Source organism: Magallana gigas, chromosome 4 (genome assembly GCF_963853765.1).
Source record: "Magallana gigas chromosome 4, xbMagGiga1.1, whole genome shotgun sequence".
In the NCBI taxonomy this organism is placed as follows: Eukaryota; Metazoa; Mollusca; class Bivalvia; order Ostreida; family Ostreidae; genus Magallana; species Magallana gigas.
Window position 1 is genome coordinate 9,509,974 of NC_088856.1, and position 27,381 is coordinate 9,537,354.

The window sequence follows — 27,381 nt, forward strand, 5'->3', positions numbered from 1 at the left end:
TATCGTGCCTTTCAATAAGTAGGTGATCTTATTTTCATTTGAGTTTAAAAGTCGTTTAGTTGCCAGTAAACAAAAATTTACCGAACAAATAAAAAAAAAATGAAAAATTCTATCTAGCAATATATCAAACAAAACAAAACCGTGTACCAATCCTATATCCTGTTCTATCGTGCGATAAACATGTCATGCGTGAATCCTATCCTGTCCTTTTTTGTTAAAAATAAAGTTGCAAGTGTGAAAATGAAACTAATTAGCAATATATTGGTGTTGAGTCCCCTTAATAGCAGCGTGCCTGGTTACGTGGGTTGATCTACAGGAAATAGGAGTTGCATCAAAACTTAACACAATGAAGAACTATTTCATTTTAAAAATATACAAAAAGGAAGCGTACTGCTAAGTTTTTTTTCAATTTATGTTATTTCATACTTAGTTGAAGTAATATGGTGTACCTCTGAAACTAATTCGTATGAACGACGTGATACATGTAAGTTGAATTTGAGTTGACGTTTTTATAACACATTTATATTAAGTACCTACGATAGAAGATTAGTCCTATGTACGACAAATGTATCCATTATTACGAGATTGTCATCCGTAACAACGATATATTGAACCGAACATACTAGAGGATAAGTCGAACATACCAAATACAGTACCGATCAGACCCAACCTAACACCATTGTACATGTAAACCCCAACTAAACCCTATGCTTACTTTCTGGGTTTACTTTGGGTTTACTCCGGGTTTACTTTTTGAAAATTTCCCCTTTAAAAGGGTCAACTCGGTGTTTTTTTTGGGTTTACTCATGGTTTACTTTTGGATTACACGAGAATTGCTTCTGGGGATCAACTGTACGCACTGAAGTTAGAAGCAGTCCTAAATTTTATCCAACCATCTTACTGCTTGTTATTTTTGTCCCTTGTATATTCTGAATACACATGAAGCGTCTGCTTTCAGTGGTATACTTCTGATCGGGTTTTACTTTACTTTGGGTTTACTCTTTGTCCACTCTAGTAAACCCGGAGTAAACCCAGAGTAAACCCACGGTTTAGTTGGGGTTTACCTTCTGTTAGATTGGGTCTGATCGGTACTGTACTAGTATGTCGTTATGACGTAATAAAACCAAGCAATACAAGATTCTTTGATATACAGAAATGTGTCAAGGGTTACGGCTTATCTCTTGTTTTACACTTAGTGTTATAACATTTAATTATATCAAATCAAAAAATAGATTGAAAATATTAACAGACGTCTATAACAATAATTAATATTGTTTTTTTCTTGCCTTTCACATTTTATAAATGAGGTCACGGCGCATGGTCAAAATTTGTGTTATGTCAACAATAAACCATATAATGTTGAAAGTTATATCAATAAATTGGGCTTAAAACCAAATAATATTGAAACCCCAAATAAAATATAGTCATGGTATTCTTTGTATTAAATACTGACGAGATATATTGTTTTGTCGAACAGATATTAGTCACTAAAGACAAATAGTCCTCTTTAGAATTGACTAAAAACATCGACGTCGCCGGACGTCACGGCGCAACGAGAAGTACCAATAGAATGGATTAAACTTGGAAAAAAGCCGATACAAGCTGTGAAAATGCTCAATGGTGCCAAAAATCAATTCTACTATTATTTTAAAGTTGTTGTTTAACGGCAATACATTTTGTGTGTGTGATGGTAATTGTATTTTGAATATAATACAGTCCGAAAGAGAGTAGAATGTCTGTAAATATTTTGTCAAAAAATAAGTAAAGTCAACCGACGTTCAGGGTTAACCTTACTGTAAACAAGATTACAGACGGTTACAAAATGAAAACTTTGATAAACTAGCTTATGATACTCGAATAAATATGTGCAAATAAGATGTTAAGTTGTTCAGTGCCATTTTAAAATGTAAGGAGAAAGGCACAAGAGACTAAGCGTGTTGTAAAGATGAGGTATATCTATAAACTGTGCGTGGTTTATCTTGACGTCATGTTTTGAATGTTACCGTGCGCCGTGGTGACAAAATCAGTTGTTTTTCAAAAGTGTACTCAATCTGACACAGAACACACAAACATATATTCTTAAAAAAATGACTCTCCTCTCACCTTAAAATCTATCCTACTACCCAGATACTATCTTTCTAACTAAACCTTTATTTTTATTACATTTTAAACAGTGAGATAATGTTATTGATCCATTGAAAAAAGAGATATTCTCGTGGGTATGATAAGGCAACTCTTAGCGATCGTTTGAGGAAAAAATCTTCTGATCAATATGACGTCACAATAAGCAGCATGATGTCATATTTTAATCAGAAACATGTCAATATTTACTTTTTCTCTGGGTTAAATTTTTAAAAACTACAGGTGTAAATTGTCACTAGAAACTCTTCTAACTGAATATATCTTTGGTTTCTCTGTATTACGTATAATTATCGTTGATGACGTCACATGCATGTTCAATAGAGAAGATCAATGTCGGGAGACAAATCGTCGGAATGCAGAGTAAACAGTGTCGAAATAAGACTTATTTGATACAGATATTCAAAATTTAGATGAATAGCAGTTAGGATATAATCAGGATCATACAGGCATGGATGTTTTGTTTCATCAGCGAGTTCTATGAGGTAAGCAGATAGACATTTATATGGCTTGACCTGCCTTTTCTCTGTCAATGGGTACAAAAAGGCATAAGTGTAACACTACGCCGAAAATTACGAAAGTTGAATTTGGTAAATAGCAAAAGCACAAAACATAATATACTTGAAAAGTGCTGCTAGAATCCTGTGTTTTGTTGTTGTAAATAAAAAATACGAAGTATTTTCAATTAATCTGAAGAAGTGAAGAAGGTTTCCGATAAATAATGACAATATTTATTTTATGCGAATAAATATAGGATTCCAGCAGTAATACTTATAAACATGAACTAATTGCCTATTGAATTGTTGTATAATACTTACAAATGAACTTGGGGGTAGTAGTTACACTTTTTGATTTTTTGTTAAGGTTAAAAGGTTATCTTTTTTTAACTGTCATATGATACCATGGCAAGACAGCTTCAACGATTGACTTGATTCCGAAGTAGAAAAAATAATATCATGTCGAACACATTTACTTGATATTAATATTCAGCACTGTTTTCATAAAAAATAACAATTTTCAAATTGATCATAATATCGACGGTCATTAAACTCTGAGTTGCCTTAACCTACCCGCGCTTTTACATTCTGGAGGTATGAAAAAGTATACACTGTGAAAGTATAAGAAATTTGTATCCAATCATAGTAGGACAGAATGTCATCCGCACATAGATGATGACATGTGAGAGCAAAAACAACTCGACAGCCCAAAAAATGACCATCGATCTCTAAAATTTATACGACTCTAACCTTTATAGAATAACAGAGATTCAATATTCCTGAATTTCATTTACTTATTAGCCAAAACAAAAAAATCTTCTTATGATTTTCTTAATTTAAAAATCCCCACTTTGATTTGTCTTCAAAAGTAGTCCGTCCCTGAAAATTAATGCGCGATCTATTAATCATTTTAAAAAAAACCACACATTTTTTGGTAAATTCAACATTTAAACAATGAATTGTTTAAGATGATGTTATATTAAAGTTGTTCAAATATTCAAATCCGTTGTGTTGATCATTTGTGTATATTTCTGATGGCCTACATTCACCACGTAATATGTGCTTTGTACTTTTGAAAATGTAAAATAAAAATCGTTTCTCACGAGGAACATAACATCCGTATCTAACTACAAAGCAAAGGTATCCTCTATTTTCCTTCATATTTATAAGTTCTGTCATTACTAGACCCCGTAACACTTTTGCTTTTCTTTCTCCTGTCAACCTTCTGCTTCCTTTTTCTGTTCAACATATATATTTCCAATAGTTACATAATGACAAAAAGAAAACAATTCGAATAAATTATGTACAAAATAACATAATACGACATAAATGGACATACATCAGCATTACTAGGGGAATATTTACACATAAAATTATAAGGTAATCATAAAACATTTCAGCTTTTGTTTCTCAGAGAGAAACATGTTACATGTAACAAAGAGGAGAAATATCCATATCGATATCTAATACTTTAAATTTACAAATGCAATTCACTCAGTCTTCTGGTGTGTGATTAAAAGTGCTTGAATGAAATTTTTCTATTGAAGCTAAAAAAAAAACCCAGAAAGAATAAGGTTATTTTTTTTTTCGATTTTATAGTATACTACACGCAAATGGATAAATAAGAAAAACTCACAGAACTCTTGACTGAACGTCAGGTTTATAGATATCAACAAAATTCGCCAACCTGGTTAAAAAGTGAACATATATTTAAAGATTAGAGGAATGGTAAAAAAAACCGTATTTTGTTCTTAACTTTAATTAAAAAAATTAAAATATAGTGTAAAAAACATTTTAAATAAGATTATTTCACTCTTACCAGGTGTGATCCCTTTTCTTGTATGTTTTTCTTTTGAAACTATAAGTGAAAACGGATATGATAATCAGACTCAGCATCACAAAAGTTGAAATGATCAGAGCAAGTTTCCACTCTATAAGATTACAATGGTATTCATTGATCCGATCTTCACAATCAAACAGAAATATGCATGGCCCAGGTTTACACTCATTTATATCTACAAAAAACGTTAAACCCATAACATTGTTATGTTTTTTAAAAATGGGTTGATTTTTTTAATTATCATTTTGTGATTGATATTTTATCAAGCAGAAAATGCTCCCAATGATATTGAATCATAGATTTATCAATACCAAAGCTATTCAAGTTTCTTAACTTTTTGTTTTTCATACCTATTTGACACCGGTCACCTGTGAACCCAGGGAGACAGGTACAGTTGAAGAAGTTGACAAAATCAATACATGTAGCCTGGTTCTCACATGGGTTGCTGGCGCATTCATTAATGTCTGAAATTGATGCAATTTTTAACATTTATTATTCTATTTCACAGTGCTTGCATTAATTTATATCGGCAAGTTGTTATAATCAAAAAAAATATGTACACCAAAATCATCTAACACCAGACTTGGGGCGAATTAAATTGTAAAGTAATGCATTACATTACCATTACTTCATGAATTTGGGCTTTAATTTACCATTACTATTACTTAATTTTCTTAAAGCAGTGCATCACATTACCATTACATGAGTAAAGTAATGCATTACCATTACCATTACTTTGTGAAAAGTCAATAAGTTTCAAACAAATAATTTTAAATCCGAATAATGGTTTGTTTCAAATGATTCATTTATAAAAACACGCTTACACATATTTACAGGTTCATGTTCACACACACAGAGAGAGAGAGAGAGAGAGAGAGAGAGAGAGAGAGAGAGAGAGAGAGAGAGAGAGAGAGAGAGAGAGAGAGAGAGAGAGAGAGAGAGAGAGTATATTATTAAAATTATTTTTAATGGATTATAATACTGAAAGTAATTTTTAAGCTCCCGGAGATCATTGTTGGACAGTGCATTTTTTTATTGTATTCCTTTTTTGGTTTTAAGGGTGTATGTCTGTTCTCTATTTTAATTAAACACAGTTTAGAGAATGTGGAGATTAGGGTGTTTAGCACCTCTTAAAACAGTTTTAGATCATTTTGATACTTGATTATCATTTGGGCATTGTATGTTGTTGACATATTCTTCACAGTAAAGAATTCTTTGAATGCACAACTAGTAGGAGTAAATTTTTCAAATGGTATGGAATTCTTAATATTAAAAACAATCTTAAATGTTTTGAAATTGTGTTGTTATAGCTTATTATAATGACAATTTAAGAATGGATTTTTAAATTTTTTTAATCATTCAACTTAACTATTTTTATCTTAAGAATTATTTTTCTTCTTCAAAACAATTTTAATCAAAATTTTACATACAATTCAGTTATTTAGTTCATCACAATCTTTAAAAAATGAACAGACATATAAAAGTAATGCAAAGTAATGCCATGTTATGCCAGCATTACGCTAGACTACTACATTTTAAGTTTTTTATTGATGAATCTAGCAATGCCTTGATACCTTTTTGACATTGGTCACCTGTGAACCCAGGGACACAGGTACAGTTAAAGAAGTTGACAAAATCATTACAGGCTGCATGGTTTTCACATGGGTTGCTGGCGCATTCATTTATGTCTGAAATTGATGCAATTTTAAACATTTACAATTTTATTTTATAGTGTTTGCACTCATTGATATCTGCAACAACTTTTATTTTTAGATTCTTAACGCTTAAGTATGGCTAATTTATCAAACATATTTAAATTCATTTACAATAATCTATTACATTTAAAGTTATTTACTGAGGTACATGAAGCTAGCAATGCCTTGATACCTATTTGACACCGGTCACCTGTGAACCCAGAGACACAAGTACAGTTGAAGAAGTTGGTAAAATCATTACATGTAGCCTGGTTCTCACATGGGTTGCTGGCGCATTCGTTTATATCTGAAATTGGTGCAATTTTTAACTTTTACAATTTTATTTCCTATTTTTCGCACTCATTGATAAAACGTATAGTGTTTATTCTAAACGCATTTGTATGCCTAATTTATCAAACATATTTAAATTTATTATTTTAAATAACCTCTTAATATGTTTTTTATCATTTATAAAAAAAAGTTTATTGTATTTATTTTCAAGGGGAGATATGAGTAAGCTACAATAATTTATTACATTTAAAGTTACTTACTGAGGTATCTAGCAATGTTTTTATACCTATTTGACACCGGTCACCTGTGAACCCAGGGAGACAGGTACAGTTGAAGAAGTTAACAAAATCAATACATGTAGCCTGGTTCTCACATGGGTTGCTGGTGCATTCACTTATGTCTGAAATTGATGCAAATTTTAACATTTAAAATATATCTCAAAGTGTTTGCACTCATTGATATCTACAGAAAACGTATATTGTTATATTCTAAACGCATAAGTATGCCTTTATCAGACATATCTTAGTGACCAAAAAATATTTTTGATTATCTCTTAATTAATAAGTTTTTTTATCATTTATATAAAAAGGTTTTATCAAATTTATTTTCGAGGGGAGATTTAATACAGTACAACAATCTATTACTTTTAAATTTATTTACTGAGGTACATGAATCTAGCAATGCCTTGATACCTATTTGACACCGGTCACCGGTGAACCCGGGGACACAGGTACAGTTGAAGAAGTTGACAAAATCATTACATGTAGCTTGGTTCTCACATGGGTTGCTTGCGCATTCATTTATGTCTGAAATTGATGCAATTTTTAACATTTACAATTTTATCTCCTTTTTTTCACACTCATTGATAAAACGTATATTGTTATATTCTAAACGCATAAGTATTCCTAATTTATCTAACGCATTTAATTACAGTAGATTACAGTACAATAATCTATTACATTTTAAGTTATTTATTGATCTATCCAGCAATGTTTTTCATACCTATTTGACACCGGTCATCTGTGAACCCAGGAAGACAGGTACAGTTGAAGAAGTTGACAAGATCATTACAGGTTGCATGGTTTTTACATGGATTGCTGGTGCATTCATTAACATCTACAAATGACGCAATTTCTTCATTTTTACATTTTATTTTATATAGAAAGAACAGCTTTATTAGATTTTGACAAATTTGGTCAACGAGGATCGAACTCAGGGGTGAGAAGCTAGTGCATTGTCCATAACGCTACTTGGACACCTAATATAATTTAAGATAATGTCCCTCCTTAAAAAATAAAAAAAAATGATCAACAATGAAATAACACATTTTTGTTTATAACCAGGATACTGTACCCTAGTGATATCGATTGTTTCTTATTTTAAAGTATAACGATAACAACGATAAAATAATATCAAAATAATAATTTACGTTTGATGATCACTGAATGTTGGTAAAGACTATGAATCCATATTTCACAATTATAAAATTCACTGTAGGTCGATATTTGGTTACATGGATCAATGTCGAGTGATTTCTTGACTAAAGACACAAAAGGAAATATCAACCGAGCTGGCAAGTTACAAGATGTACTTTTTGCAAATATCAGTGGATTTTGTATGGTTTTTTAATTCTGTTAACGAGTAAAAACATATTACCAATTTCACATTGAGTTCCCGTATACCCAGGCACACACCGACATTGAAATTTGTTGATCAGGTCAAGGCATGTCCCATTATTTTGACAAGGTCCACTTGAACATTCATTTTTATCTGTTTCATAATCATAAAAAGTTATACGATTAATTTTTTTTTTTTTTTGCTAATATTTTAAAAAGCGAAAAACTTGTTTCTTTGATTTCTTTTAATTTCAAATTCTAAATCGATGAAAAGATATACCTATTTCACAAATCCGGCCTGTGAATCCGGGGACACATATACATGTGTAGTTCTGTGTCAAGCCGTTTCTATCACATGTTCCATTGTTTTTGCAAGGACCACTCAAACAAGGACTTACGTCTTTAAACCATCAAAATAACATCAATAAAATGTGACATCTTATTCATTTATTATGATAACAAATTGCATTAAATAAGAAATCAAGCGTATAACTCTTGTTGCTTTGTAAGAATCATTCGTAAAGCTTAAAACCAGCACAAGTTAGAAATGCAAAAGATAGAAAATATAAAAATGATTAAATGAAATGAATATATCATTATCCATTCAGGCTTTGTTGGAATTGATACCACCACGACCAAAATAATCACCTCTTAGTTCTCAAAGAGTTCCTTATTCCTTGTAGTAGTTACCGTATTAGTTTTTATTAGTTTTCTTCAGATAACCTATAGAAAGGTTAAGAGGTCACGAGAAGGCGCAGCCTTCGAGTGACCTCTTAACCTCTCTATAGGTTATCTGAAGAAAAACCAATAAAAAACTAATACGGCAAATCACATGTACCATAGTTGCACGAAATTCCTAATTTGGCAAGCTAAACTATCGGATCGCCTCACCCTTTCCCTTGATTTCTAAAGGTGACAGAAATAGATACGAATGGCGTGATGCTGATCAGAAATCCTATTCTAATATGGCTTGTCACATTACATATGAACACGCGCGAATTGGACTTTCTCTTTTTGTCCTCATTTGCACACTTGCAGTCTACAGAGAAAGATGGCTGAAATGAACGTCGATTTTCTCGAGATAGAAAAAAGTGAATGGCATACATATACATCTATAGACGACAACACACTGTCGCAGCTCTAAGAGTGCTCTTAGAGGACCAAAACGACGTTTTTAACGGTATTACTAAATTATCTTTGACACAAACTGCAGAACTGTATGACTTTAATTTAACACAGGAACCTGTTACAGCCGAAAATGTTCCTAGAACAATTGAATCTGAACGATAGATTTGGGAAGGTTTGGGATGACACTGACATTGGTAACCTAATTAAATCCACCGAGAGTAAAAATACCCGAAAAAATAAAAGCTGGAGCGTGAAAACGTTCAAGGAATGGCGATCCGCCCGCATATACAGTACAGGTCGTGAATTTCCCGAGCTCGAGAATTTGACCGAACCAGCAGAAATTAACAAATGGTTGAGTAAATTTGTCGTCGAAGCCCGCAGAAAGGATGGCCAGCCGTACCCTTCAAAATCACTGTACATGCTATGTGTCGGATTACTAAGATATCTTCGGGAATGTGGCATTCACGAGAATTTTCTTGATGAAAAAGACTCGAGTATTATGAATTTCGTCACATTCTGAGCGCCCGAATGAGCGAATTGACAACGGCAGGAGTGGGAATTCGGCCCAAACAAGCATAACCGATAAGCGGCGAAACTGAAAACAAACTCTGGGAAAAAGGTTTACTAGGCAATGGGACCGAAAAATCGCTTCTGAATACGATGTTCTTCTATAATTGTAAGCTGTTTGGCTTCCGTGGCGTGGATGAACATAGAGGGATGGAGATCGACCTGATAGATCTTGGAGTTGATCAACATGGACACTTTGTTAAATTCAAAAGGAGATCAAGCAAGACATACAAAGGTAAGATTTTTATTTTTTATTAATTTTTTGTAAGCTGTTCATAAATATTGCTGAAACTTAAATACTCCACTTCAACCCACCTCCTTCTCGAGTCCTTCACGGGGAGGGGGGATGAAGTAGATTTAAAGGGTTTTTGAATACGGTTATAATTAATACACTTGTATTTTTATAGGAGGGCTAGCGCAACGCCACGTGGAAGCCAAAGAAATAGTGCACCATTTCCAGAACTCAAAGTTATACAACATGTACAAAGATTACATCGAGATCCGTGGCAACTGTGGTGAAAGCCCACCGTTTTACCGCCGACCTCTGGAAAATGGTCCGGACAATGAACTGCGTTTTAGCCAGCAGCCGATCGGTCTTAATAAACTAGCTTCTATTATGAAAACCATGTTTTCAGAAGCAGGAATTCCGGGATATTATACCAACCATTCAGGAAAGCGCACACTTGCGAAAACACTATATCAAGCAGGCGTCCCCGAACAAGAAATTATGGAAAGGACGGGCCATCGTTCGATGGAAAGTGTGAGAAAATACAAACGCCCGTCGTCAGAAATGTTGAAGGACATTTCAAATTTGTTAGAGCCCAAACTAGAAATTTTAGGGAAGAGCCACCGGAAAAGCGAGTCAAAATCGAGAAAAACCAGCAGTGTGATCCCTTACCAAGTTCAGCAAGTCATTTTTTCAAAACTGTAATGTTTATTTTCAAAACCAAAATTCAAGTTTCTTAGTTTCTGTCAACGTGGATTGTTGTGTGAATAACTGTTTCTTTTTAATGTTAAAAGGTTAACCTCAAATTTGTAATTGGTTTCAGTTTGTTGCTTTAATATTAAAGCTGTTCTACAACAATTTTGTTTCTGTGTGTCGTATGCAAATGATCTATATATATCCAAGCTCCGCCCATGAGTTATGATGTAGATAATCCATAGTTAAAACAATAGAATAATGGTGAACTATGGTACATTAATCAAAGTCATCGGGGTATGTTATTGAAATAAAATAAGAGTTTGTTCAAGAGTTTGTTCAATATTATTTAATTAATACTCACGGTTAACGTTTACATTGATGCACCGTGCTTCATTTGTTTTCCTTCAAAAAGAAGAGTTGTTTACGCATATGGTATATCTTACATTTAATTTGAAAGGTAAAATGATCTTATTTTAAGAAAAATAATTGAATACATATGAAATCTTTAAAAGTTTACCTTAGAAATTATACATAGACAACTCATTGTTTAACAAAAGTCTGACTACCCTATGGAGTCCTCTGCCAAAGCGCAAACAATGTGGATTCCTATTTGGTTTTGCTGTGGCGTCCATGATGTAGTGACAAAGACACTCCTGGGATGCAAAGGAAAAGGTTGAAGTGAGGTATAAGTCATACCAGCCGGTGAGGTTATATCAATCCTTGTAATTCTGTTTGAAAAACAGGTACATGTATGTAGGTATACACAGGGCGAAAAACCATCTTTAAGCAAGTCCTTAAAGGTGGCTTAAAGGTGACTTAAAGGAGCTTAAAGGCCATACAACCTTTAAGCCGCCTTTAAGTCACCTTTAAGCAAGTGCTTATAGGTCCTTAATGTCCAAACTTCTTTAAGTTACCTTTAAGCCACCTTTAAGCCACCTTTAAGCATCTTTAAGTGGCATTTACGCTCTCTTTACACTGCCTTTACACTGTCTTTAAGTGGCCTTTAAGTCAATATTGATCAAGCTGAACAATAAAAACATATATTAAATGCAAAAGCTCTTTTATAGAGATGGGAGGGGGTCATCCGAGTGATAATATAATTTCCAAGGAAGGGGGGGGTGTTATTGTAGGTATGTGCGCAGTCTCTGTATCTTAATATGTGCATAAAACTAATTAAAGTATGTTTGTTTCCTATTATAAATTAATCGGTGAAAAAAATCTCTCTCTCTCTCTCTCTCTCTCTCTCTCTCTCTCTCTCTCTCAGTTCATCTGGTTATTAAACAAAATAAAGATAATGAACCAAAAATGCATGATTTAATTTGTTAATCGGTTTAAAGTTTGTAATTTTTTTTTTAATTTTCATTATTTCTAACTCTAGATCTGCTAGATACATGTTAAAGATGAAAAGACTCTCAACTGCCTTTGTTATATCGGGCAGGATATTACTGCTTTGTTTGTCTAGACATAGTTTTGTTCGTTTGTGTATATCTAATTAGAGTCTATTGTTTGTCCAACTTAAGAAAACCCCTGGAACTAACACAGAATATACAAGATATACACAGCAGTTGTGTCGTGTGCCCAGGTGCATGTTTGTGTATATCTAATTAAAGTCTATTGTTTGTCCAACTTAAGAAAACCCCTGGAACTAACACAGAGTATACAAGATATACACAACAGGTGTGCCGTGTGCCCAGGTGCACGTCAGGGTTTCTAAAGGCGTTGAATCTTAGTATGTACGAGTATACGATAAGTCTAGTGAATAAAAGTTAATTTACATTTGTAATTCATCTTCAAAGTATTATTTCCTAGCTCTGGGTTTCAAAGATGTTACGTCTACAAATTAACGATACATGTATGTAAGAGTAAAATCTTGAGGCTAATTAATTAATGTACCGGTGATCATAAATAGGGGTTGATTATTTAAATATATGTATAAGGGTAAATATGTCAAATATACCCGGCCTGGCACATCAATTGTATGTACAAGTCATTTGCAATTGCCACATGCAGTAAATACGTCACCGGTAATTGGTAATTTTGTTTGTTATAGAATTGATAGTTTAAAAATCATGTACATGTACATACAATTACATGTAAATATTTAAACATATTGGAACGGCGCCGCGATCATGAAAACCGGGAAAGTGCGGGAAATTGAACAAATACCCTAATAGTATCAATGCATTTAATAAAAGAAATGATTTCATTTTCTTTCTTACATTTTTATAGCTATAAATTAGATGAACGTATATCTACTCGGTTAAAATTTATTAACTAAGAAAGCCTACTATAGTGAACCTAACGGTTTCCATTTAGGTATAATATATTTTTGTTCACTGAAGACCAAGTTCCGTATTTCATTCTAAATACATGCATGCATGTAATTTATAAATTAGATATAATTGATTGTTACAAACTGAATGGTTTGTCAAAATCTTTTCAAGTAAACACATTCAATACAGTGATTCAATATCCACTGATATATAGGATATAAAGACGCTCATCTATATGTAAGTTGCCGTGGCGCAGAGGATGTGTGGTGAAGCTAGTAAACAAAGGGTTCCAGGTTCAATTCTCGCCGTGGCCGGTTTTTTTTTTGTGTTTTTTTTTCATTTTTCTTTCTAGAACAAAAACCGTTTTAATACCTTTTCTTTCATAAAGTTAATACATTTTGTTGGAAATTAAGCACAATATTGAATTAAATTTTTTTTAATGGCTTAAAGGTGGCTTAAAGGTAGCTTAAAGGTGGCTTAAAGAAGTTTGGACATTAAGGACCTATAAGTTGTCCTTAAAGGTGGCTTAAAGGTGGCTTAAAGATAGTCTTTAAGCTGCCTTTAAGCCATCTTTACACTTTCTTTAAGCCACCTTTAAGCAATACTTATAGCTTAAAGGTAGCTTAAAGGTGGCTTAAAGATCGTCTTTAAGCTACCTTTAAACACCTTTAAGCTATCTTTAAGGAGGACTTAAAGATGGTCATTCATCCTGTGATAATTGATACCAGTACATCTATCGGGTACATGAAACTACAAAAACGACACCGAACCAGTTTTTAATCTACGTTCAAGCTATTCAAATTAGGAAGATGTTGTTACCTTCTGGTATTAGTGACGTAGAATGAGAGATGGAAGATCTGCAAAATGTGTTTTTGAATGGTTGAACCTTGCGCTGGTGTTGGACTTATAAAACGAGGCTTCTCGTTACAATTTCCTGATCCAGATGGTGTTTTTACTTAAAACTACAAATGCAACTATTTCTCAACATAGTAAATATCAAATTCAAAATTTTCTTTAAAATATGATTTCAAGTGTATTTCAAAAGGAACAATATTCAAACAAAAAGATCGTTTCTTTGCATTTGAACTATACCTGTAAATTAACTGTTGACATTTTAGTACTTGAGGTATAAACGTGGGCCCCAATATGTATGGTGGACTTCGGATAGTCCTCTACAGATATTGCGACAGCATAGGTCCCATTTGATGCGTGATTTGCGGGAAATGATATTGTGCAGGTATTCTGCATTAAACGAAATTAGTTACAAACAATTTAATCACTAACTAAAGTAAAAGTCGATTAGTACGAACATGAATAGAGCAAAATCTCGGATATAGCGAAGTTTTTTTTAATTCCCCGATAAAATTTTTAACAAAAGTTTGTAAAATTTTACGGTTATAACGAATTCTGATATAACGAATTTACGGAAATAGCGATCTGATGTTAAGTCCCATAGAGTGGAATATAAACGAAATCTAACTCTTTTTTAACGAATTTCTTCACAGTTCAAAAAGTTTGCTATACCATTAAACATAATAGTTTGAATGAATTTATTTTCACAGAAATTCTTCACATCACAATACCATTACTAAAGGCATCAAAAGAATGTATTTTCATTCTATGCATCATTAAGCCAAAATTGATGTCTGGTAAAAGAAAATATGTATATAGTGTATTCGCTATGGTTGTCATTACGAACTCGTTATACGGATATAACAAAATACGGATACAGCAAAGTGAATCTATAGGTCCCTTGGACTTCGCTATAACCGAGTTTTACAAGTTTATTTTAAACTAAGTATGTGACATGAGGAATTATGAAAAAAAAAACGTATTACCAATTATTTTTTTTCACGTATTTCTAAGAATGTCTTTAATGTCTGATATTATTGATTTTAATTATAAATCATCTTTGTCGACATCATTTTTAGTATTATGTATATATTTTGTTCATTGTGTTCTTAAATGCTAATATTTTTTGTTTTGAAAAATTATTATAAATTCAAAAACCTGTTTTTATCCGTATGATTGTTATTCTATTTGGATCAAGTAAATGAAAGGTGTCTATAGGTTTATGAAATTCATGATAAAAATATTCTTTTAATGATGATTCATAATAATATCTGTTTTATAGGGTGAACCTGGGCTTAAATTTTTGGTAAACACAATGAACAATCATTAAACAACCGTTCTTTAATGAAATTTGAATGATAAAAGTAAATCTTGGACTAATGAAATATATCTAGATTGCCTACAGTCTCTACAAAACAGCCTTAAACAAGCTCTTGACCGCCTCTTTGAAATGATGTCAAATTGAATATAGGTACATGAATTACTTTTCCCGTGATTAAATATGAAATGTCAAAACATTGTTTTATTTTCTACATTATTCTTTTAAAGCCGTAAAATACAGAACAAGTCTCAACAAATCAATCATGACGTCATAATGGTTCTATCATCAAAAAGAAACTTTGTAATCATTTACAATATCTTGACAAAATAAACATGCAATTTGTGTCGATGGCATATTTTGTATACTCTTGACGACTAATTTATTTAAAGAATTTCCGCATTATATTTTATTTTTCTGAAGGCACGACACAGTACTTAAATAAAATTTAATGGGCAATTGCTATCATCAACATAATAATGTGTGGCTATTAAACTGCTAAACAGCAGATCTTGATTTTGTACACCACACGTAATTCCCTCTCACGCATATTTTCCAGTCATTTCGAACAATACACGTACAATTTAATATTTCCCTTTAAATACTCACTAGTATGAACTCGTTGTGAATATCTCTCTCTTAAGGCATATATAACCCTTAACACTAGATTTATTTTTGAATTCACATTACTTACACTATCAATCTTCGCTGACGGTAGTGCATTACAGATAGAGACGACCTCTGACCCTGTCGACCAGCGACATCTAATGGTGTCCCCATCGTCATCAACAACCGGGATACGTATCGTGGCATAACAACTATACTGAATTCTGAGCCAAAAACACAAAAATAACGCATTCAATTGCTACATTTCTAAATAAAGAGTATTTTTGTAAGTATTGTTCAACACTTAGATCGAATTTACAAGACAAAATGCGTTTTAATAGATAGATATTAAATCAAATTTTTGATATCTGAAACCAACTAACTATTTCATTGCAAATTATAAAAAAAGAAATAGCAAATATTATTTGTAAGGAAATTACTCTCTGTATTCAAAAATGGTCAGAAATATTTGAAGTAGAAATTCCAGTCTCTGATTATAAAAAGATATTTAATTTACCTTTTCAGTGTTTCACACAAACTAACGCACAATCTCTTCAGCTCAAAATATTACACAGAATCATAGTACACAACAAGTCGCTTTTTAATATGAAATTGATTCCAAGTCCGAACTGTAACACAGACAACTGTAATGAAATTGACAGTATACATCATAGATATTTCCAATGTAAAAGCATACAAATTTTCTGGAAAGATCTAATTTATTGGTGGCAACAACATATAGAAAATGTCAATCACTTAACAATGCAAGATGTCATATTTGGTATTTACAAAGTAAAAAATGTTCCACTAAATTATTGTATTTTACTTGGAAAATGCTTTATACATCTAATTCATTCAAAATCTCCTGGCAAACAAATTGAGTTCATTGCTTTTAAAAATTTTCTAAGAAACAAACTTCATGCGAAAGAAAATTATCTTTGTTCGAAGAATCAAATGCTCATTTTTTACGAATTATGGCAGCCAATATTAGTTAACTTATAAACTGTAGTCTTTCAGTATTATATGGATTGTCTTGATTGTTTGAAGATTGCTGATCAATGCTTTCTACCATGTTAAAAATTAAGATACATGTATATTTTAGATCCATGTTAATATTTTAGCTCCATGTCCAAAGTACTCGTATATTGATCTGTTTCCATGCTATTTATCATTTATTCTATTGTGAAACTTTTTGAATTATGTTCAAAAAATATATGTACCATAATTGTTGAGCCAATAAAATATTCACTCACAAAAAAAAAAAAAAAAAAAAAAAAAAAAAAAAAAATATTATTTGTACCCTCTAAAAACTTAAAACTAAAGCGTGGATTAATTTGTGTTGCAAAAATATAACTCTCTACAAAAAACATTCCATCTTCACCTAAAGAACGGAAAATTTTACAGTATAATATGAAAAGACCATAGGCAAAGTCAATATGAGTTCAACAGTTGAGTATCTTAAACATATAAATAGCATACACAATTTTAAATTGTATTCTTTAAGCGTATTTTTAGAAAAAACACACTGTTCTAATAAATCACCAAAAAGACTGGATATTAAGATTTAAAAATAAGTGAATATTTAAAAAAAAAATTCTCGTTGATAAGTTTGTTATCCAACGAAATGTGCAAGTCGTACAAATTCATAAAAGAAACCGTTTTATTGGAATAATACATTGTTTCAAAAAAGTAAATAAAGGTATAGTTTTAAATAAATGATGGTATAAACTTTGCTAACATACGTATACATTGGTTTCCCAGTTGTGACTGGACTTCTGTTCTTGGTATGAGTATCACTACGATTTGCTAAATAAACTACAGTTCCCACAGACCATCTCCCCGCACGTCCAAAAGTCAACGAAACCCAATTACCTCAAGTAATCCTAAACAAAACACGTTAAATATTTTGAATTAAATTGTATCAGATGGAAATGTAGCAAAAACATCAACTGATGATATTATAGAAAAATTCAATGTTCTAAAAGAATGTCTACTTACTCAACAGTGTAGGGCCCAATTCCAGGAAATGTATACGTAAAGGTATTTTCTCCTTGTTCCCAATCATCGCTCACACTTGCCCCTGTACATATATAATTGGTGTTTGCAAGTTTCACAGTCCCAATACACCCATTGGTACATTTCCAATACGATGAATTTTGTCCAGTAACAAGCTGGCCAACTTTACTTGGGGTACAACCCGGACCCATACCGTAAGTCCATCCTAGTTTAAAGGTAAAACGTACCTATAAAGATGATCACAAAAGTTTTAAATGAAATCTTGTATTATATTTAATTTCATAAATAGAGTTCGTTTTGGCTAGATTATTTCGATGAACAAGAAATTGCCTCTGAAAATTAGAATTTACACATAAAGAGCATGATTAAAAAATGTTTTGTTTTTGTCTGATTTCAAAATAGTCGAGTTTATCAACCTCATTTCCATTTCCAGTAGGTTTCCAGCTTATTGTACCACCTCTAAAATGACTAGCTTCTATCGGGAGTTCTAAAATCGCTAATGTAATACACAATTAATTACTGATCAAAAAAATCTTCGAACATGGCACCGTCCGCGTGGCCGGCGCATATCGACTGATAGGCGATGACTGAAGATGGTAGACGGTCGTCCATCAGCCGATTTGTCTAAATCGTCCGATTGACCAGTCGACAATTGGTCGATTTCGGTCGTCAATCGGTGTGCATGTTTGCTGGCCGCCATTTACAAACTTCCAAATGCCTAAATGTTGACCAACCCTCAACAGATATAATAAACTGTCAGCCGATGGTTGGAATATGATCGAAGGTTGCTCGAAGGACTATTCAACGACTCTTTCAATTGAAGAAATTTGCCCCGACCTTGAAAAATATTCATAACTTGGCCCGACGGACACAAGATAACGGCTGATGAACTGCCAACTGTCACCTGTGAAAATTCACTTTTGCGTCCACATCCGTCGGCCATTGGTCGAATTTGGAAAAGTGACTGGGGAATGATACTAATAGTCTTAAAAGTTTGATGTTTAAACATTGTTTAAGAGAGTAGAAGAGCGCATGTTGAGCTTTAAACAATATAAAGATTTTGATATTTTGATATTATACCTAAAAAAAACAGTGCTCAAAACGTTTTTGAATAGCAATTTTCAGTACTCATTCAAATGTAATATAAAGATGGACAAACGTATATTACTGTTTAAATATGTTCATTTCAACAAACAGGAAATAGGATAAAATCGCACTTTTAGATTTCGTCAAGGGTATATACTACCAATTCGAGTTTCCGTACCTTTGGTCAATGTTGACATGGCCCTTTAAAAACTTTCAATAAATCCAAAGAACTTGTCACATTTCGTTTATCAAGCTTTGTCTCTATTATTTAAAATGGAATATGTTAGTTTGCTGAACATGAGTTTGGCTTCAAAGTAATTCCTTTTTGTTGCACTTTTAAGACTATAAAAAAATCAAGAAGTCCCAGGGATTCTTCGTTTAAATAAGATTATTATATTTTTACACATGTACTTAAAATATAAGTGAAACTAGACACGATCTCGTTGCGAGCAACGAGTGGGTCTTCAGTCCGATTTTTAAGTAAATAAGATTAAAACATTCACATTAAAGACAAAATTGTTATTCTATGCAAAAGTTACGGAACAAAATTTCGGCACCTGGGGCTTGAACTACTCAGACTCTCGCTTCAGAACTTTGATGCCTAATATCTCGAGGAAACGTTGATCAATTTCAAAACAAATTACATATTCTGAATCAGTGAAAGAATCACTATCAAATGTTAAAATTTCCACAAAAAAAAAATTAAAACAAAAAAGGCAAAAATTCAATTTTTCAAATATCCTTCCGGTGACAACCGAGAGTGACGGTGGACATTTTCTAGACCAGAAAAACGGTAGATATATCATCTCTGAAAATTTAAGCCCTTTTTTCTCTTTTTTGAGAAAACTGACAGACAAAATTGACTTTTTAAAATCGTAAACAGACGATAACATCCGACTGGAAGTAAATCTAAAAAACAAATTATCACGGCAGTACAAATTTAGCGAGGCATAATCACTGAAAGTTTCAAGGAAATCAAAAGATCCATCTCTGAGAAGTCGCCTACACAAAATTTGTAAGGAAAAGAAAGAATTATAAAAAGAAAAGTGAAAAAGAAACAATGGAAAAATAGAAGGGTTTTCCGCTGAAGACGGAAGACCCTAATAAAATTGCTTCAGTTTGTAAAGCGGGGGCCTCAATTAAACACCAAGGATGTACACAACCGAAACAATTATCACATAAAATATTAAATAATACTGTAATTATATTTGTGTTTTGATATTCAGTATGTGTAAGAATCGTTTTGAAATTATTTTCCTGGTAAGCTTCAATAAGATAAGAAAGCTTGACAATAACTAACAGTATGTGTATGTGAGGGACCAGCCCCCTTTTCTTGATATCAAATAAAAGGTCTTTTAAATTTCAACTCATTTTGTTCAACAAGTGTTTAGGGACCGATCCCTTATCTTCTTATAGGGGTCGTTTAACGAAATTTTGAAGATTGCATATTATTTAGTACGTCATTTTGAGCATTTTTTTTTCTATACTGCATGTCAAAATATTTTTCCTTTCTGAAATATAGGTGATCAAAATTCTCGACTTCTGGCCCCAAAACCCCCCTAATTACGTAAAACATGATATAATGATTACAATGCTTGCAAAAATAATTGTAAGATAAACTTATTAGCTTCTATTAATTTTCACAAAATATCCCTCGGTAAAGGGCTACAGATGAAAGATTTAGAGCCCTTTAGTCCCCTAATTTTAGGGGCCAGCCCCCTTTTCTTGATATTCAATGAAAGGTCTTGTAAACATAAACTTTTTTTTTACATTAGATGTGTTAACAAAATGTTTTTCAGAAAAGAGATAAACAAAGAAAACCATGACAAATTACCACGTTTTTTTAGTCTAAACTTTCTGGACCAGGCGTATTTATAATAATTGAGCATAACAATTATGAATGCCAAACAGCACATCTACAATCTCTTGTCTACAATCCCTTAAAGTTTGAACTCAATATCTTTTACCGTTTAGGAGGAGATCCCTGGACAAGCCGACCCTCTGAAAATCGCTTAAACGTCATTATCTTAAAAACGAAAGTGACGTCATCAAAATTTTTAAAAAAAATATGCCGTCTCCGAGAAATCACCTGCACAAAAATGCGTAAGAAAAAAAAACAAGAATAAATAATAATAGGGAAAAAGAAACAAAGCAATAACAATAAGGTCTTCCGTTGGAAACGGAAGACCTTAATAAAAGGCATTGCAAGCATTTTATTTGTATTTTGAACCTTAGGATATCAACTTAATTTAGTTTATCTCGAAATTGGAGCGCCTATTGAAAACCCTCCATTTCGTAAACATACATAATCGATGTTTCAATAATGTTCTTCTTGAATACAATTGCTACTGATTTGTTATCTGACATTGTAAATAAAACAGGCATACTTCAATTTGACGAGATATATCCGACAATATCCTTCGTATCTAAGTGCATTAAGTTCGATAAGATAGCTGATCTTAACCCATCCGACCGTTCAATACAGCACTGGAACATAAATTCTGCAATTATTAGTAGTGGATGAACCACAATTCCTGTGAGACAATTTTGTGTAGGAAATTTTAAATAAAAGTAAGATTAAAAGAGGTTTCATCTTTCATTACTTTTTCACGGTCAACATTAAAAAATATTAGTTTGACATGTATTAAGTTTAGGGGATCAGCAAATGGATAGGTCATTTTGGTATTGTGAAAATAGCCTGGCGTCTGATTGCCTATTTGCTACAGTTATTTTTCATTATTTGCAAAAACATAGCTGCGGTGAGTTTGTGCAGCATGAGAAAAAATAAAAGAGTTTATTGGTAAAAAAACCCACAACAAAACAAAACAAATCAGAACATCGTATTTGCTTTCTAGTAAGAAAAAGTTTACACTATGATTGGTCAAGGCGTGTGGTAGGTGTAAGTTTTGATCTTTTTATTGTATACTAGAATGCTTTCGACTTGCTCACAAAATACATGTATTTTACAGAAAGCATCGTCGATTTCAAGGATCACTCAATATAGTAATTCAATCGCCGTTGTTCTTACAAAACGTGAAAAACAGTTTTCTAATTCTCTCTACTGTCCAGCGATGTTGTAGTTTCTTATGAGGTATCTTTGTTCTGAAACTATAAACATGTTTAAGGCTAAATAACTTCAAAATATAATAATAAGCAAAATGAGCAAAACAGTGAGAAACAGAGAGAGAGAGAGAGAGAGAGAGAGAGAGAGAGAGAGAGAGAGAGAGAGATCCAACACCGTAATTTTACACAAGTTTTGGTTGACTGTCCGGTTTACGAATGTCCTGAAAATTTGCCAGCCTATAGTAAGTAAAACGTAACAAATTATCAAATATATTTAGATTCTTATATAATTTGAATAGGAACCATTTTAGAAATTCACTAATTTTGTTTAATCTTGTATGATCAAAACTATGATCAACATTAAATTATTTGTCTTTATAGCAATGTCATTGTTCGCATTATATTATGATAGATATGAGATATATAACCTGTACTGACCATGTATGATCGACGTCTTTATATCGTCTTCTCTTTGCCAGCAAAAACAGGAAAGTCAAAACTCCTGCTATTAACATTAAACTCATCAAAATAGCCATCAGTTTCCCTGTATTCAGTGTACAAGAGAACTGGTTTACGAGGTCTTGGCAATCGAACAGTGAGGAGCACGGATGGTCGACACACTCATCAGTATCTGTTAAAGAGGTATTCAGTTAAATTAAAAATATTGAGTTTTAGGCTAAAAGTGTTAAGAGCAATATCAATTTTATTTATGCACGCAATAGAGTTGCCCGAGGCCAACGGCCGAGGGCAATAGATCATACTGTGCTGTTCCCTGCACCAAGGGAAAAAAATTCGGGTCTATTGACTGTTCAGGCATTAAATAATTGTTTTATTACCTAATTCTGCGTTTAGTATTTTGTGTTTACAATTATAAATTACAGAAGGTTTTCACACCATGAAGAAAAATTTTAAGAAAAATAGTAAAATAAACACAATAAAGTTATATTTTAATCTTGTAGACATTTCAATTTTCTAAAATACGTTGCCGGTCCAATGGATCGCAGTCTATTGACCAGCGGTCCAATAGATCACAGTCTATTGACCGGCAGTCTAATAGATCGAAGTCTATTGACCGGCAGTTCAATTGATCACTTTCAAATCTGAATACACATACAAAATAGACGAAAATATTTAATTTATAATAATACAACAAAATCCCTTTGATTAGGTATGAATATTGTTTATATCATTTAAAAAATAGAATTGAGAACAGTCTGATAGAATGTTATTGTATTTAAAATCAATTTCGGTGATGGCAATAAAATATGTATTTGATAAACAAGTATGGAAATATATTGCGACTATTTAGCGGTATCATTTTACTAAGCATTGAATGGATATTGTAAGTCCTATGACACAACAGGCCTTGCAAACAAATTGATGATTTAGCATAATAAAGAGTACCGATCAGACCCAACCTAACACCAGAGTAAACCCCAACTAAACCCCGGGTTTACTTTCTGGATTTACTCTGGGTTTACTTTTTGAAAATTTGGGTCCACTCAGGGTTTACTTGGGGTTTACTATGGGTTTACTCGAGAATTGCTTTTGGAGTCAATTATACGCACTAAAGTGTGAAGCAGACCTGTATTTTATCTTATCATCCTACTGCCTGTGAGTCTTGCCCCTTGTATATTCCGAATACACATGTAGCGTCTGCTATCAGGGTATACTACTGATCGTGGTTTACTCTCTGTGTCCACTCTGTGTCCACTCTGGGTTTACTTGGGGTTTACTCTGGGTCCACTCAAGTAAACCCAGAGTAAACCCAGAGTAAACCCAGAGAGTAAACCCAGGGTTTAGTTGGGGTTTACTTTCTGTTCGGTTGGGTCTGATCGGTACTGTACATGACAATATATAAATTGGAAGATAATTAACATACATGCAATAAAACATTATACAATTATTCATTTATTTGTACACTTATCATAAACACAATATATAAATATATATTTACCCGTCTGACATTGATATCCGCTGTATCCTGCCATACAGGTACAATTGTACTGATTGACAAGGTCATTACATGTCCCTTGATTCTGACAGGGGCTACTGGCACACTCGTCAATGTCTGTAAATTACATGTAAAACATACAATAATTTCATGGTAAAAGTTAATGTATCAATATCTCAGCATCTTGTATGGACTTTTTAAAATGTATGTAAAATAAAGCTAACTGACATCTTTAATTTTCAACGATTGTACCATGATTACTTTGTAGTAAAAATGATCATCTTATTTGCCCATCACAGGGTGATGTAAGAAGGTCAACCTTATGCACATACTTTTGTTGCAAAGTTGTTGCTTATTACATAAGATAGGTTCTCATTTTCACATTTTACACAAAGTGTTATATATATATATATATATATATATATATATATATATATATATATATATATATATATATATATATATATAGCGTCTCTTATGATTTTCGATGGTATGTGAATTTTATCCAACGAGTTTTGTGGGTTTTTATCCCTGATCCTTGGCGAGGGGATAGAAAACATACAATGAGTTGGATAAAAATCATATACCATCGCAAATCATGATAGATTTTTTCATCATATGTTTTACTGCGTTTTTGTTAAACCTAAATCTTTTCTATTAAAATCATAATTGTGAGCCGCACAATACATTTACTAAAATACGTTAACAATGTTATGTTAAGATTCTTTCAAGATTAACAAACAAACATTCCTTTTCGAGCAGCATGCTTTTATCGATTCATAAATAAAACGGCGTTAAATGCTTCACATTTAAAATTTAAACGTTTCACTTTTCAACTGAATGGTTTCGTTACTGTAGCATTCTACGTCAGTCATCCACCTACAGCTACGAACAATTTATTTATGACGTCACTGGCGTAAGAACACAGTAGAATATTTAAAAGTTATCCCATGAGTGATATCCACCGTATTTTGAGATAAGCATGTAATAAAACCATTTTGAAATTGAAATACATTTATATTTGATCGGCATACATATTTGATTAAAGTGTATTCAATTATATTTACATATTTTTTTTCGCATTCCAAAAGCCTTCGTACACTTGTTTTTACCTGTTTGACACATCCGCCCAGTAAAACCAGGAGAACAGAAGCAGGAAAACATGTTAACACCATCCCTGCACGTACCGCCATGGTGACAAGGGTAGCTAGAACACTCATCTATGTCTGCGTTAAAAAAAAGAAGAAAAATGACAAATTAACAATAACAATTGTATTAGAATTCAGATGATGATGATGACATTAACCTTCCGTAAAACTGATATTTTTAAAGAAAGGTATTACATACCCATAAACTTGTACAATTCATGAAAGTTTGTGATTATGATAAGGAAATACACATCTTATATAAATTAGAATACATGTTTCACTGTATTTTTAGTATGCTACATGTAAAGTAAAGTTTAAAATTATATCTAATGCAATCAAAATTATGTGTAAAATTTTCATATAATTAATTTTCATCATTAACCTTAATATAAATTACTAATACATATGTATATCAAGGAAATATAAAAATGTTTGTAAAAGTGTTCAGTGTCTTTTTAAATTTTAAAACTTATAAAGAATTCTTTACCCACCAGTTTGACAGAGGCTTCCAGTGTAACCCGATACACAATTACACACATAATTCTGTGTTATTCCTTGTCTTATACACGATCCTCCATGCTCACATGGAGAGCTGTCGCATGGACTAATATCTAAAAAATATGAATATTTCTTGCAATTGATATCCACACAGGCATATAAATGTTTCAAAAGTGCACGTATTATTATTTTACAGGCGATGGGGGATACGGTCGCTTATTCAGCTGTTCGACCCTGTACCGGCTTTGAAATTATTTGACATGCATATATTATACTTTTGTTTATATATGGTGTTTACGTACCTTTTACAAGTATCTTTATGCATCTTGATTCACTGGTTTTTCTATATAACATATTGATAATATATTATTTAAATTAATAATAAAAAATTGAAAACATGGGGAAAAAATACGTGTTGCGGTACGCCGTACACGAAAATAATAATATTATTTTTTTTCTTATTTGCTACATACTTTTTTAATTTGATTTTTTTAGGCATTAATTGTAAATAACAACTTAACAAGCAAAAAAGAAAATTGATAAAAGTTTATACCCCAAAACGTCTTCAGCAAGAGCACACAAAATATGAGACCCCACTTGGTTCTGTTGTGGCCTCCACATTGATCTGACGAACACCGTTTTATTACGTGAATGATCAACTTGAAGAGGTGTATAAGTCATACCTGCTGGTGTTGTCAAACCAATTCCCGTGATGCTAGGCATGGTCAAGTAAGCAATGATATTACAAAAATAATATAATATTACACAAATAAATTCAGTACATTTTAGATAAAAAAAAAATCAGAAATGTCCAGCTATCAAATAAACTGTTAACAAGAATAATAGATAATGATTTACCTAACATTCGATGTAAAAAAAATATATTTGAAACATTACGTTATCCAAGATAAAAAACGTGTAAATACTATAATTATATATATCAATCACATCACTTTTGAGGTAAAACTTATTTGTATTTATTTACCGTCTGCTGCCAGAAACGTAAAATGATACGTTCAATGCTTTAAGGATATCCACATGGACGGCGAATCCTTGCGCTAATGTTGGGCTGACAAAAACAGGTTTGTCATTACAATTTACTGTTAGTGGAGGTGTCTTCACAAGAAACTGTCAAGTACATAATAAAGGAAGGAATGTCAACAGTCTGTTTATTTTAAAGATAGAAGAAAAAATAAAACAAAACCTCTTTGACATTTTAAAGAGACAAGTTTGATGTTTTATTAATCGATCGATGCATTTCAACTTTGCTTTAATTAAACCTGAATTTAGTATGTATTAGAGTAATGTATTACCCAAAAACCTCATATATATCGTATTCGATCTTGATAACATTTACTTATAAGATTTAATGTAGACCTAATTTACCTGTAACGTGACAGTGGAAAGAGGACTGGAGGTAGAGTATACATGACCCCCAATAGATATGTTAGATTTTGAAAAATCTTCCACTGTCACCGCAACCGCAAAAGTTCCGTTAGATGTGTGCGTTGCTGAAAACCTTATTGTGCAAGTGTTCTGCAAAATTGCATCATTAAGTGAAATTATTTAAAAGGTTATTTACGTATCGTTTTTTTTTTCTCTGTGTAATCTTTTAACACAATTGATAAATAGAGACTACTTTAATTTTGGCAATGTACTTTGTTATAAAATTAGATTTTAAGTCAAGGTATGAAAAAGAGTACATGTATATTCTATATTTCACAAAATTTGAACAATTTAGATTTTCTAAATTTAATGCATTTTTCTTTTGTTCAATTTTGTAAATTGATGACATCTTTTATATCTAAAAGATGATATTTCTTTAACTAAACTTACACTGTCAATAACAGCATTAGGCAGTGCATCACAGATA

The 27,381-nt window shown here is 32.3% G+C and overlaps 2 protein-coding genes across 2 annotated transcripts in view; both read right to left on the reverse strand.

Annotated features, from left to right (window-relative positions):
* LOC105339562 (uncharacterized) overlaps positions 1-27,381 on the reverse strand; it is a 240,410-nt gene that overhangs the window by 203,952 nt on the left and 9,077 nt on the right. The window lies entirely within an intron of this gene.
* Positions 21,691-26,629, reverse strand: LOC136274420 (fibropellin-1-like). Its single transcript, XM_066081214.1, has 9 exons — positions 26,494-26,629; positions 26,062-26,223; positions 25,811-25,851; positions 25,502-25,621; positions 24,975-25,088; positions 23,866-23,979; positions 22,347-22,539; positions 22,095-22,145; positions 21,691-21,953 (listed from the first exon to the last, which is right to left on the reverse strand). Exons 2-9 carry the CDS (start codon positions 26,187-26,189, stop codon positions 21,854-21,856), a joined length of 861 nt encoding a protein of 286 aa, XP_065937286.1. The 5' UTR covers positions 26,190-26,223; positions 26,494-26,629; the 3' UTR covers positions 21,691-21,853.

Bases quoted from the DNA above. Each gene is read 5' to 3' on its own strand.
- LOC136274420 (XM_066081214.1), bottom strand. From the start codon at position 26,189: ATGACTTATACACCTCTTCAAGTTGATCATTCACGTAATAAAACGGTG. The intron at 25,089-25,501 runs GTGGGTAAAGAA...TTTTTAACGCAG, and splicing joins TGGAAGCCTCTGTCAAACTG to ACATAGATGAGTGTTCTAGC. The intron at 22,146-22,346 runs GTCAGTACAGGT...TACTTACTATAG, and splicing joins AAAGACGTCGATCATACATG to GCTGGCAAATTTTCAGGACA.